Raw genomic sequence first — 13941 nt, 5'->3', positions numbered from 1 at the left:
GGTGAGGTAACTGTAACATACTTCTAAGGAAATAGTGATGGGACATGCCCAGGCATGCTTCACAGTAAAGCTACTGGAAGTGGCTAAAATTCTGTCACAAAAATTAAACCAAATGTACACACACACACAGAGAATCATTAGGCCAGTGTCCGTCCCTCTGCACAGCTGCTTGGCTGTGTCATTAAATAAACTAGGGAAACATCTGCCTCGTATTGTCAAGTGGCTGACATGTTTTTCAAGTTCAGATATGACTCATGTTTCAGTCAAAAAGATAAATTGATATAAACCAGTCTAAAATAAATACACATAAAGTCCAGCCTCACCCACAAAAATAATCACATTTTATGAAATAACGGCATACCAAAACAAAACACTAAATACTCTGTGGTGGTCCATTACGAAATTGCTCCTTGGTAACCATATTGTTTCTGCCAAAATATCATAGACTAACTAACAGAAAACTGCTTAGTTTGAAAGTGACTTGTGTGTGAGTTGTGCTTCATACATTTCTATACTAATGATAATAGACAATCGACCTTTTTTGTTGGCGCAATTTTGTAGAAAATTTTGCTAAAGTGCCCACAACTTAAGTCTAAGAGATTTAGTTACCGGTTGTCCAATTGCTTTTCTTTCTCTTATCTGCATGATTGAAAGTAGCACAAATGCAGGATACAGCAAGTTACACCACTCATAGCTACTTTCCTGTCGACTCTATATTGTACTGTAAATAAAGTCCAGAATTAAAATAAAAAAAGTTTAGGGCTTCAAAACAAAGTATGAACAACTAATAAATTAATATGGGACCTTAAAGGGTTAGTTCACCCAAAAATGAAAATTCAGTCATTAATTACTCACCCTCATGTCGTTCCACACCCGTAAGACCTTCGTTCATCTCTGGAACATAAATTAAGATATTTTTGATGAAATCCGATGGCTCAGTGAGGCCTCCATTGACAGCAAGTTAATCAACACTTTCAGATGCCCAGCAAGCTACTAAAGACGTATTTAAAACAGTTCATGTGACTACAGTGGTTCAACCTTAATGTTATGAAGCGACAAGAATACTTTTTGTGCGCCAAAAAAACCAAAATAACGACTTCATTCAACAATATATATTGATGGGCGATTTCAAAACACTGCTTCATGAAGCTTCGAAGCTTTACAACAAAAATCTTTTGTTTCGAATCAGTGGTTCGGAGCGTTTATCAAACTGCCAAAGTCACGCCCCCCAGTGGTGAACCATTGAAATTTCGAAACACTTATGATGTAACGAAGCCTCGTTTACTGAAATCACCTGACTTTGGCAGTTTGATACACGCTCCGAACCACTGATTCGAAACAAAAGATTCGTCGAAATCCAGCCCATCACTAGATATTGTTGAATAAAGTCATTATTTGTTTTTTGGTGCACAAAAAGTATTCTCGTCACTTCATAATATTAAGGTTGAACCACTGTAGTCACATGAACTGTTTTAAATATGTCTTTAGTAGCTTTCTGGGCATTGAAAGTGTTAATTATCTTGCTGTCAATAGAGGCCTCACTGAGCCATCGGATTTCATCAAAAATATCTTAATTTGTGTTCTGAAGATAAATGAAGGTCTTACTGGTGTGGAACGACATGAGGGTGAATAATTAATGACAGAAACTTCATTTTTGGGTGAACTAACCCTTTAATACGTGACAGGATCTTTTTGTCATTATGTTTTTGGTTCATGTTTCATGACTGTGGTGGCTGAGATCAGTTTTTATAGCAGTAACCATGTTATTTTTTGTAAGAAACTATGGTTATCAGGGCACATTTTTGTAAGTGTGTTTGAAATTTGAGTGCAGACCAACAATATGCTCCTGAGGACTGGAGTATGTAAGATGTCTTTGCAGCTAACTGAAATAAATAAGTTGAAGTTGAAGTACTAAAATTACTCAAATTAAAGCTAAATAGAAATTCTATATTGCTGAAAAGTACATAAAAATGACTAAAATGTAAACTTAAATTAAAGTTAAAGTTAAAAAAAATAAAAGACAATTAAAATATTAATAAATACTATAATAGAATATAAATAATCTAGCTGAGATTCCCATTGCTGTTCAGCACACACAACATGTGTGGCCATAAATATGGCAGAACTCTCTGGAATACCTGGATCAGCACAGAAAGATATCTAATCTCATCTTTCTGACTCACTGAGGATGGCAACAAACATGACTCAAATTGTGGCTTATTCTGTTTCATCTGAAAGAAAACAAATAAAGCCTGCCAGTCTGGGCAGAGTGTCAAACTGCGCAAAACAACTAAAGATGAATGTGCTGTGAGCTCATACAGCAGTATGAAGTATTATAATATTTTCAGTTCGGTTCAGAAGAATGGCAACAATGAGCCGTGTTGAAATCGTAACGGTCAGAGACAGTGAAAGCATGTCATGATAATAAGAATCCTTATTTGTTTCTAACAAAAGACTGAAGACTGAAGATATGCAAAGCATGATGTGCTGAGAATCTAAACCATGTGAACAGAAAACCGACACAAATCATCACTACTTAACATCCACTGAGGGAGAACGCAAAGTGAACATTTTTGATAGACTCTAGGCTCAAACCCCACAATGGATGACCAAGAAGCATTTCTTATTATTATCAATGTTGAAAACAGTTGTGCTGCTTAATATTTTTGTGGAAACCCTGATAGATTTTTTTTTTCAGGATTCTTTGATGAATAGAAAGTTCAACAGCTGTTATTTGAACTTTTATTTAAAATTATAAACATTATAAATGTCTTTACTGTAACTTTTGATCAATTTAATGCATCCTTGCTAAATAAAATTATTAATTTCTTTAAAATAAATAAATAAATAACTGACCACAACATTTTAAATGGTATAAATATACTCATCTGCTTAAATGGTTCATTCTGGAATCAAATGAACTTCCATCACTTTTCCATGACTTTTGTGATTACTGAATAAATTATTATTATTATTATTATTATTATTTAGAAAAATGTATATTCACAATAGAAAGTTCCATTATTTTACACGACACCATTTTCAACTAAAAACAGAAAAATTCTGATCGTTTTTGCCATTCACTTACACGACAACAGCGTTTTTAAAAAAAAATGGGTTTCAAAGTTTTTGAAAATGATACAATTATCAGTAAATTTACGCAAATTTAAAAGCGTATTAAGTGTTCAGTCTGTAGGTGCGTAGTGTTTCTTTACAAAAATACACCGCCAACTACTGGCCTGGCATGAAAAATACAGCGTTTTTCAAGGAAAAACTTTTCTGTTTTTAGTACACTGTTGTTATGTAAACGTACCCTTAGTTGGTGTGTTCCTGTTTTCCTTTGTTCCAGACACTAGATTACTTCCATAGTTACTAATTGATATCCACCCGTGGTCTCATTTAGTTGCCAATTATCTTATCACCCTTGTGTATTTAAGCCCTCTTGAGTTAGTCTTCAGTTGTTGGTTATTGTCTATGGCAATGTGCTTGCTGTTTCGTTACTTTTTGGATTTTACCCTCTTCTTCTTGGATGATCTTTCACTTTAATCTTTCTTTTTATTTAATCTTTAGATTAAATAAACCTGCAAATGTATCTAGATTCTGCCTCAACTGCTCGTTACATTCACAACTTCAACAAAAATTGTATTAATTTCTTTTTTTTTCAGGCCTGATAATAACTATTTAAAATTGTAACTATCAATATTATATTATTATATTACTCTGCTGTACATGTACATGTAAAAAAAGAAATTGTACAAAAGCTTTGATTGGGGTGGTGCCTTATAGAAAGGTACACTTTTGTACTTTATTTACCCCTAAAGGGTGCATATTAGTACCTCAAAAGTACACATTAATTCCCTAAAGTGTACATACAGTATTAGCACCTTAATGGTACATATTAGTAAGTGAGCGTGGCAATAGAGCAAAACATTTTTTTCATGACAACGACTACTTTTATTACACCAAAGTTGACTGAGCCAGAGACTGTTCCACGTGAACATGTTTTCTTTGTATTGTGTGTGTTGTGTGCGAGAGCTCCCTCGCCAGGCCTCCTGTGGCCCGCTGTACCTGAGCAGGGTTCTGGAAAGGGACTGATGCCTTCTGAACCCACGCCGCCCTGCACGGTGACCCTTAATGGGCACAGTGTTAATCCTCTCAAAGTGCACTCTCCTGCTGCTGCGGACGTCCCGAGAGCGGGAGGACAGGAAGAGCAGGATGAAGAAAGGACGCAGAAGAGAAAAAGAGAAAAAGATAAAAAGAAAATAGGGAAGGAGTGTGAGAAGAACTGGAAAACAGATCAACAAGAGCCAGAGAGCAAGATTAGCAAAAGCAGAGTATTCCAGCGGGAGGGACGGTTATTATCAGTGCACTAGTGTGAAGATTTAATGAGTAGCATATGAGTGGAGAGACACGTGCTAGTCATACATACACACGCAGACGCACAGAAATACACAAAACAAGGCTGAAAAGTGCCGTCGTCCACACAGAAACCATGTAAACAGGCGCACAGACACTGGTTCTTTTCAGATTTGGTTTATCAGCCATGAAATGGAGTCATGAAATGAGCAATTTCGAACCCTCTGGCACAGGGAATCACATGCACATTCCTATTACATCTCAGCGCAAAACAACCGCAGCAAATAAATCATAAGAAAGGCTGGCAACATTGGCTTGCAACCAAAAAGGTGCTACAGTGTTGAGTACAATTCACAGATAGTATGCAAGATCATGGGCTACAGCGATGCACAACCAATTAAAAATACTACAACAATATTAAAACTCAATCAAAATTAACATTGGTGTAGTCGTATTAGCTTTGTTCCAAAACGTAGTGAGCTCTCTTCTAAAGGTATGTCCACATTTACCACTGTTCAGCAATTTTTCAATGGATTCCAATAGGAATACATGCTAACAGGAATTTCGCAAAAGATTTCCACACACAGGTTTAGCAAAAGGTTCAAGTTGGTCACGCAAATCGCCGCATTGACCAACAGAAAGCTGCTTGGTTTGAAAGTGACTTCTGTGTGAGCTGTGCTTCATACATCGCTACACTATTGATAATAGACAACGGATGTTTTTTGTTGTCAAAATTTGTCACCACAACTTGAGGCAGCATCCTAACTGGGATTGAACCTCATCGGTGAGTGTCCTATTTACAATAGTTTTTAATAGAGTTTGATGTTAGCATATTGCTAAGCTAGAAGGTAATACTCTAAAGCTGCGTTTCCACCGCAGGAACTTTTCCCAGGAACTAGAGACTTTGGGGTGGCACTCGGTGTGTTTAGACCGCAGGGATCAGGGTCAAAATGAAATTTCGGGGGTGGGACCTGGGTGTTGAACATGCTGATTGGCGACTCTACGCAGCATTTTATTTCAACCATTATTTTTAAAAGTCTGTTGCGGCGTGTGCAGTAAGAGTCGTTTTCTATTCGAATCAACAATGGAGTTTAAAAAATACGACCAAAGGACCAACGATGAGGTTCAGGCTTTATTAAGCTTATATGCGGAGGACGAAATCCAGCAAATAACAAAATTATGAGCAAACATTATTCCAGTAACATTAATAGAATGTTTATTTCGACTTGTTTCAGAATGTTTAGAGAACATGTTGTAATGTTTGCAGAATGATAAGATAGAAATGTTCCTTTAACGTTTGTATAACCAAGAAAAAACGTTTTAAAACATTATTTTATAAACAGGACGTTTTGAATGTTCACAACCATTTTCACAACTTAGCAAAATGTTTTTAAAACATATTTTTGTTAACTGGGAACATACACAACAAACAAATAAAACGTCTACCCTGCAAAGTTCAGCTCCAAGCACACCTGACTCTTCAGGTCAGAGATGGTCTTATTGGGAGATACGAGGGTCCGTGGCTCTGCCATTGGAGAAAGCGTAACGGCTAACTTGAATCAAGCCTTCAAGTGGCTTTGTTCAGGAGCACCTGATAATTACAGGTTTGAAGCTGAACTTTGAGGTAGGTAGATCATCTGGAAAAGGATAGGGCACTGCTGATTTAGACTATGTCTTAAAATGTCTATGTAGACAGCTTACTAGGTTTTGGAACAGAGTTTGATCTTTGGTTAAGACATGAACCTCAGACCTAATGCGTCTGGAAGAGTAGATGTGAGTAACAGCCACATGTAATGCCTCCCCTACCTCTTGATGGTTTGGGTGATTGAAGACTGACGCTGGAAAGCAGCTCGACGGGGGTCAAAGAGGTCCCGTGGAGGGGAGGGGAGATGAGACGTTTCCACTGGCATACTGACGCTGCGATGGAAACCGTGCCTCTTCACTGGCTGCGAAAAGAGAGACATGGACAGCATTGGAAATCAGGGCTAAACTCACTTAGAAGGACAGTTAGAGACAACACCGCTGTACCTGTACAAAAGCGGGAGCTTCGTCCACGGACACCTGAGCGGTGGGAATGTCCAGTTTTAGCCATGGAGGCTTCTTGCGCTGCAGGCTGCTGGTGCTGTCGCGTCTGGGTTCAGCCATGCTGCCTGCCTCTCCCTAGACCTGCCAGCTACAGAGAGAGAGAAAGAGAGAGGTGAATTCTCAAAAGAACTGCACAGTGTTGAATTAAATCCTAAATTGAAGCAGTTAATCCTCAAAGTTGAGGCTCTGTTGTACTGATAACGTTCGTGACTATGACTAATGTCAGGAATGGGACACTAGCGCATTGCTCACTGAATAATGCACACAGTGTACACTCTATACAGCCTCAGGGCTCAACAATAAGGATTTTTTTTCCTCATGGATTTTTATTGCCTTGCCAACATTTTAAACTGAGTAACTCCAATGACAGCTATACATTTATAAACCCACTTTTGCTTAAAAAAAACACCTTTTCTGAGTAGTAATTTAGCATTTTCTGTACAGTACACATACAGCAGCAGCATAGTACGCATATTAGTAGTATGCCGTTCTGAACATACCCAGTGTCTAATTAAATGTACATTTTGTGCCACAAGATGGCAGTCTAAAATCACCTCAAGATATCCGAGATCCCAAATATCATGTAAACCTTCCTGCTGCTGAGGAGGAAACCATAAAATGTAAATAAAGAGCAGTTTGCTCATATGTTTACATTCACTCAACACACTCATATCCACTTAACTGACCAATAAACATTTCTACTGTGGGGGTGGAAAAGTTTATTGTCAGTAGATTAAGCCTAAGCCACTGATTTTCTACTACCCTCTCATTAAAAGTGCTACTTTGTGGTGGGGCAGGAATTTTGTGAGAGGCCATTAGTGTGTCTTCCCGCTGCATATTCCCACACAGCTTGAGCAGAGTGTTTACCAGATCACTGCAGCGTGCAGTCAGCAGACAAAGAGCACTAAACCAACACTGTTTCTGCTTCTCTCCATTCACTGATACTGCTTGTCAAGATGTCAGTTCAGTGCAGCTTGTGTGTCCAAAGAATAGAAGTCTGCTACCCAAGAGACTAATGTTTGTGGGAATTTGGACCGAATTCAAGTCAGGTCTTCATGATACCAGATTGTTTTTTCTTTCAGATTTAGGTTTGTTATTGAAGAAAACGTTTTTTAAAGGGATAGTTCATCCAGATATATTTAAAAATATCCTGGCTCTTCCAAGTTTTCTAATGGTAGTGAATGGGGGGCCTATTTTGAAGCCCCCCAATAAAAAAAAAAAAAAAAAAAAAAAAATGCATCCATCCATCATAAATATAATCTATACAGCTCCATGGGGTTAATAAAGGCCTTTTGAAGCAAAGGGATGGGTTTTTGTAAGAAAAATATCCATATTTAAAACTTTATACATTTAAAATAACTTCCAGCAGACGACCGTATGCAGAATGCGCAAGTCGACTTGCGCCAAATGAGTAACCCCTGACGCAATGTATGACGCAGGATGTAGGGGTAGCGTAAGCTTAGACACCTCTCGTGGTTCAAACAAATAGGGCTGTGCAACTGAAGCTCCTCTTCTCTTATATCAAAATCTTCCGACATTTCTCTTTTGAATTTCATATTCGTCATTACGTCATGCGTCGGGTCAGAGGTCACTCTTCTGCCGCGATTCGATGCGTATGGCCGTCTGCCAGAAGCTAGTTATTATAGTTAATAAAGTCTTAAATATGGATATTTTTCTTACAAAAACTCATCGCTTCACTTCAGAAGGCCTTTATTAGCCCCCTGGAACTGTATGGATTACTTTTATGATGAATAGATGCGCTTTTTTGGGCTTCACAATCTAAGTTACTATTCACTCCCATTATAAAGCTTGGAAGAGCCAGGATATTTTTTTTAAAATAACTCTGATTGTGTTAGTCAGAAAGAAGATATATACACTCATATAGTCATATACACCTAGGATGGCTTGAGGGTAAGTAAATCATGGGATAATTTTAATTTCTGGGTGAACTATCCCTTTAAGAGTTCTGGTTGGGGCTTTTTCTTAAAGGGACAGTTCACCCAAAAATGAAATTTCTCTCATCATCACCCTCATGCCATCACAGATATGCACAGAGTTAAAGACCTTTACAGTGACATTTTTTGTTTAAAGGGAATCATTTGCAGTGCACCGTGAGAGCAAAATATAATTGAAATTATTTAATAGGATGTAGAGAATGACTCCTGATTGCTCCTAAAATTCCAATTAAGCAAACATACTGTATGCTTAAAAAATAAGACAAAATTAAACAACAGGGTTTTCTACAGAACTCTGAAGAATTTGCAAAATCCCTCATAATTGTTCCTAACTACATACCGTATTAAGCAAAACAAAAATACTGATACTGACATTTCTTTTTTGGTCACACTTTAGTTTAGGGTCCAATTCTCACTATTAACTATGACTTTTGTCTCAATAAACTTCTAATTACTGCTTATTAATAGTTAGTAAGGTAGTTGTTAAGGTAGGGTAGGATTAAGAGATGCAGAATAAGGTCATGCAGAATAAGGCATTAATATCTGCTTTATAAGAACTAATAAACAACCAATATACTAGTAATATGCATGCTAATAAGCAACTAGATAATAAATCTTTTATAGACATCCATCTCCAACTACACACTGCCTTTTACAGTAAAAATCCTGCCAGAAATGAGTCAGATGTTAATTCAATAACCACTTTGATGGACTTAACAAGTAATTCATGAGTAAGACTGAATCATACAAAAACTTGTCAGTTTGTGGATCTTTTTTGACTGAGTAATAACTTATAAGAATCAATTGTACATGACTACAATGGTCCAGCAGTGTTTTTGCTTTTGCCATGCAGCCAGTGAAGACAACACAATAGACAGACAGAAGTTTATTGTCTTTGTGTTATTTCACAATACTCAGTCTTTTTATCACATCACAGACAATTCACATTACAAACTCATAAATCAAGTGATAATATAATTTCTGCTTTGGTGCAGTCAATTCAGCAGAGGCACAGTTACGCTACGAATGCTCAAAAACCTTTCTACAACCCATTTTTTATTCTAAAGGCCCTTTGCTTTGACAAGGGAGTGATGTGGAGGCAAAGGCAGTCGTTCTGGGATATATATTCAACCCTCGGGAAGGCCTCCAAATCTGCTTTCGGTTACTCTTAACAAAACAGATTTAACACAGCACATCACTCTTTTAAGACCCCATGATGGAGTGATGATGGAAGCCACTTTGAAATATATAAATCACAGAAATACACAGTCACACAGAAGTACATAAATCCTGAGTGAAAGTTTCAACTTTAAACTCATCAAAATAGTAACTTGTCAGCGGGCACCTGGCAGGAAAGAAGCCCTGCGTCTGCAGCTCATGGTGGAAAGTGAAACACTCTCGTTGTCCATGAGAAAGTTCCTGCCTGCTGAAGAGGAATGTGGACTGATATCATCAGTGACCATTCAGTATGTGTGCGGTGTGATGACTGTGAGATTACAGAGCAGACAGGAGCAAAGCCCCAGCTTTGAGGACACCCCTGTCAGGCCATGCCAATGGTTTTCCACCACAGATAAGGGCTGGGCAATGCAGGTCAAAATATATTCAGTCAGTTATATATCTCAATACTTATGTATTTGTTCTAAAATTGATTAACAGTAATGTCACTAGAGCAGTGGTATTCAAATGGCAGACCAAAATCTGGTTCTGGGCCCCGGGTTGGTTCCATCCGGACCATTGCACCATTTTGACGTTTCTACGGTTTAAAGTGAGCAACGCGTCAAAACAACAGAGCGGTTCACATCAAAGGGCATGGTAATGATCGTTCGGTGCTATATCCTCTAATATTTTTATCTAGAGCCAAATGTGCTTCATTCAAGCCCTCCCCGTGTGTTGTTATAAACTATAGTAAATTGTAGTATACTGTATATATTGTAGTATTTACAACACTTTGTTAATGAATGCTACTGCATACTGTAGTATTAACTATAGTGAACTGATAAACTGTAATAAATACTGTAGTATACTTTAGTTTTTACTACAGTAAACTGTAGTGTATTGTAGTATAATATACCCTATAGTTGTAGAAAACTTAGTACAGCTGGGAAGGAATTGGAAATATAGAGACCGGACCTCTTGGAACTTTAACGGAATATCCCTGCATCAAAATTAGGTCCAAATGGATACTTCAAACAAACAAAAAGTTACGTAGTGTAGCTTTAAACAAGTCAACAGATGTTTCTCAAATATTTCGAAAATTGTCCAGACCCACCGCAAAAAAGAACCACCTGCCAGGATCAATATCCGAACAGACCCATTACAGAAATCTAATCCTGACTTTTAGGCATGTCAGAACTTAAATTGGCTAATTCTGAAAAGCAACGATTACATTTGACGCAGTAGTCAGAAATGAGAAGACGCAGTTGCGCTGTGTGATAGACCGCTGGAGAGGCCTGAGGGAGACACATGAAAGCTTCCTGTCAGTCCTTGATCCGGAACAGACCACCGTGACTGTTTAATGTCTGTATCAGTATCCACTATCATCTCATTAATCTGGCCACTAAATCACACGACAGGCTGATTACCGACTGCATGAGAGCCATCAGCCCCGGGTCTGCACATTGCATTGTGGGATTGCGGTAATTATCTTCTACACCCCTGTCATTTGACTCCAAACCCTACAGCTTCCCGTCCTGAGAAGCTAATATGTAGCATGTGCCTGGGTTTATGTTACAGATGCCTAAGGTTAGTTTGAAAAAGAGCTGATGTTACATCGCCAGCAATTAATTCCCTTTAGCTTTACTGTCACATCTTAAAAGTTATAGCACCTGTCAATCAAAGAAGCATTTTTTCGTGCTAGACTTCATGCTGGTTTCTCGAGCCTGTGCATGCATGGACACTGTGGCATCCATCACAAGGCTGCACATGTCGGATATCCCCAGGAGAACCATGGGAAGAACCGCACAACGCCAGCTGTGTGTTTTCAAACACACAGCTTGTGTGTAAGACGCTGGGCAGCTGTAGCCCAATGCATTATGTAGATGTGATAAGATGTATACAGTTATGAATTCTACTGAGGCTTGCAGACTTTTTACAAGGACTTAATGTAATTGATTTGACTGGACTAACACTACTGGATGAGAACTGAACTGAGCTGGGGTGCGTTTCCCAAAGCCGACTTTGGTCGCAAGTTCCGTCGTTACAACACAATTCCACGGAACTTGCGACTAAAGTTGTCAAACGATGACTGTCATGCAAATCATGCACTAAATTCCAAGTCTTTTGAAGCCATGCAATAGCCTTGTGTGAAGAGCAGATCAAAATTTAATCTTGACCGACATTTTATTTTTGGGTGAACTATCCCTTTAAGTGCCCCGTTCAACATCACAATGCTGATAGACAGTTTATATAAGGTTTGAAAATACAACCTTTCAATCAGTAGCCCAGATCTTGACCCATCCACATCACTCAAAGTTATTAATTAGGAAATTTTATGAAGGATTTTTTAATATCCTCTACAGTCAGAGAAGACAGTTTAGCAGGTCATGGGAAGGATATCCTTGAATGAGAGCGATATCCTTGAGGAGGGAGACCATGGATTGAATTCTACACATGGCTGTCATCCAAAGGATATGAGACTTCTTTAAAGGTTTTCATTCAGATTTATGCTTCCACACAGAAAAGGAAATTGACCCACTCAAGAGCTTCAAAAAGATCACTTGTATCAAAGTTACAAAGCAAGTGAATAGTTCACTTTAAAGGAGCGCTTGTCTGAATCTTGCTTGTGCTAATGGTCAGGGTTTTAGCATTCTCTCTTCCTGACCGCACCACATGTGGCGTCACTAAATGTTTTTCTTTTTATGTAGCCAAGTAGTGATTTGTTTTGACTGTCTGATTAGATCAAGAGAAAGAAAATCTCGGCTTTTATCTTGACATTACATTGTTTGCGATTAGCTTCCTGCCCTTGTGTTACTCCTGGCAAAAGCCTGCCACGAGCTAAAACTTCCTGTCTTGAGACATAATCCATCAGATACTTTTTAAACTATAACTGGTATTTACAAAAAACGAAAGTGTTGCTAGTGCGGGGAATTCAAGATATAGGTTAACATGTAAACACAGACTGGCTGTTGAGTTTTCTCTCGCTAAGACACAACAGTCTTTTATTATACAGGCTTTATTGTGCTTTTATGATTTGTATGATCTGTTCACAACACAACTGTATACAATAACTAGCTGAATAATAGCTAGTCATGCATGACAGGTTGTGTAGTAATGGACAGGGCCACTGTTAGAGCGGGTGAGACTTTAGATGCTAACAGTAGTGTGTGTGTGTTTGTGTGTGTGTGTATTGGGGTGTTGAGCTGTAGAACTGCACATTGTGCATTTTTCAGCAGGCCTTCTGTTTCCACATCTCAAGCCACTCAAGACAGACCCTCGCCACCAGTAGACCAAATGGAAACTTCCTGTCTGAGAATTTCCACCATTTGAGCCTAATATAGAACACACAGGCAAGCCAGATACGATTGTTTTTGGAGAAATCTATCTGATTGGATGACCTGCCACTGCCATCTGTTTGTCAGAAAAGTTAAAGGTCTATAATTTAGATGTTAAAATCTTTCCCATATTCCAGGTTAATATGCACACAGTCTACGAGAAGTATAATGCTTTTTTCAAAACCTTGCTCTGTTCAGATTAACATATGAGCTCAACCAATGGCGTCATTTGGGGGCGGGGCTATCTTTTCCGTAAGTAAAAGGGATTTAAGCATAATTCTAAAATGTCCACCTTCAGGTCATGGTACACGTCTTTTTTTTTGCTGTAAATTTTTTACTGATTTTTATAAAGTAAACGTAAGCATAACTTGATACATTACTTGGCTGAAGAAACTTGATTAGTTTATTTGATTAGCTATACATAATCTTTTTAGAAAAATATAAAAGCTTGTTTCCGCCACTGAATAAAAAAAAATATATATATTTTTATCTCAGAATTCCGACTATTTTTTCTTGCAATTGCGAGTTTACATTTAGCAATTCTGACTTTCTTTTCTCCGAATTGAGTGATATAAACATCCAATTGTGAGTTATAAAATCAGAATTGACAATTGTCAGAAAAAAAGTCTGTCTTTTTTCCTCTCAGAATTGGACTTTATAACGAGCAATTGTGAGTTTATATCACTCAATTCTAAGAAAAAAAGTCAGAATTGCGAGAGCATCTTTTTACATTTTTTATTCCGTGACGAAAACAAGCTTCCATAGACAAATTATGTGGAAATGTGAGTATCAAATAAGATCTGTGAGGCTTTTATGATCTCTCAATCATCATTGTATTGCATTGCATTATATGTTTCGCCCCTGAAAATATAAACAACAGAGCTTTGATTAGATCTTTTTACCAAGACATGTTATTGTGAAATATAATGACCACTTTTATGGTGCTTTTTGTGTGTGTGTGTGTGTGTGTGTGTGTGTGTTTTTTTTTCCAGTCTCAGTCTCTATTTTCTGTATAGAGAAGAGCAGCTTAGACATCCAGCAAAATGTCTTATTTT

The 13941-nt window shown here is 37.9% G+C and overlaps 1 protein-coding gene across 3 annotated transcripts in view; it reads right to left on the bottom strand.

Annotated features, from left to right (window-relative positions):
• The window catches only part of rhbdf1a (rhomboid 5 homolog 1a (Drosophila)), a 56086-nt gene that overhangs the window by 11732 nt on the left and 30413 nt on the right, over positions 1-13941 (bottom strand). The window contains exons 2-4 of one of the 3 annotated variants that reach the window (XM_051887508.1): positions 6385-6529; positions 6163-6302; positions 4069-4176 (exon numbers count right to left, since the gene is read on the bottom strand). In XM_051887508.1, the coding sequence (XP_051743468.1) occupies positions 4069-4176; positions 6163-6302; positions 6385-6501 (365 nt within the window). In that variant the 5' untranslated portion in view covers positions 6502-6529. The remainder of the gene's footprint in view (positions 1-4068; positions 4177-6162; positions 6303-6384; positions 6530-13941) is intronic. The other 2 variants (XM_051887509.1, XM_051887510.1) reach the window with 2 other exon arrangements.

This window comes from Ctenopharyngodon idella, chromosome 3 (assembly GCF_019924925.1).
Source record: "Ctenopharyngodon idella isolate HZGC_01 chromosome 3, HZGC01, whole genome shotgun sequence".
NCBI lineage: Eukaryota > Metazoa > Chordata > Actinopteri > Cypriniformes > Xenocyprididae > Ctenopharyngodon > Ctenopharyngodon idella.
Note: the sequence above shows the minus strand (reverse complement) of the source record. Positions and strands in the feature narration are given on the sequence as shown.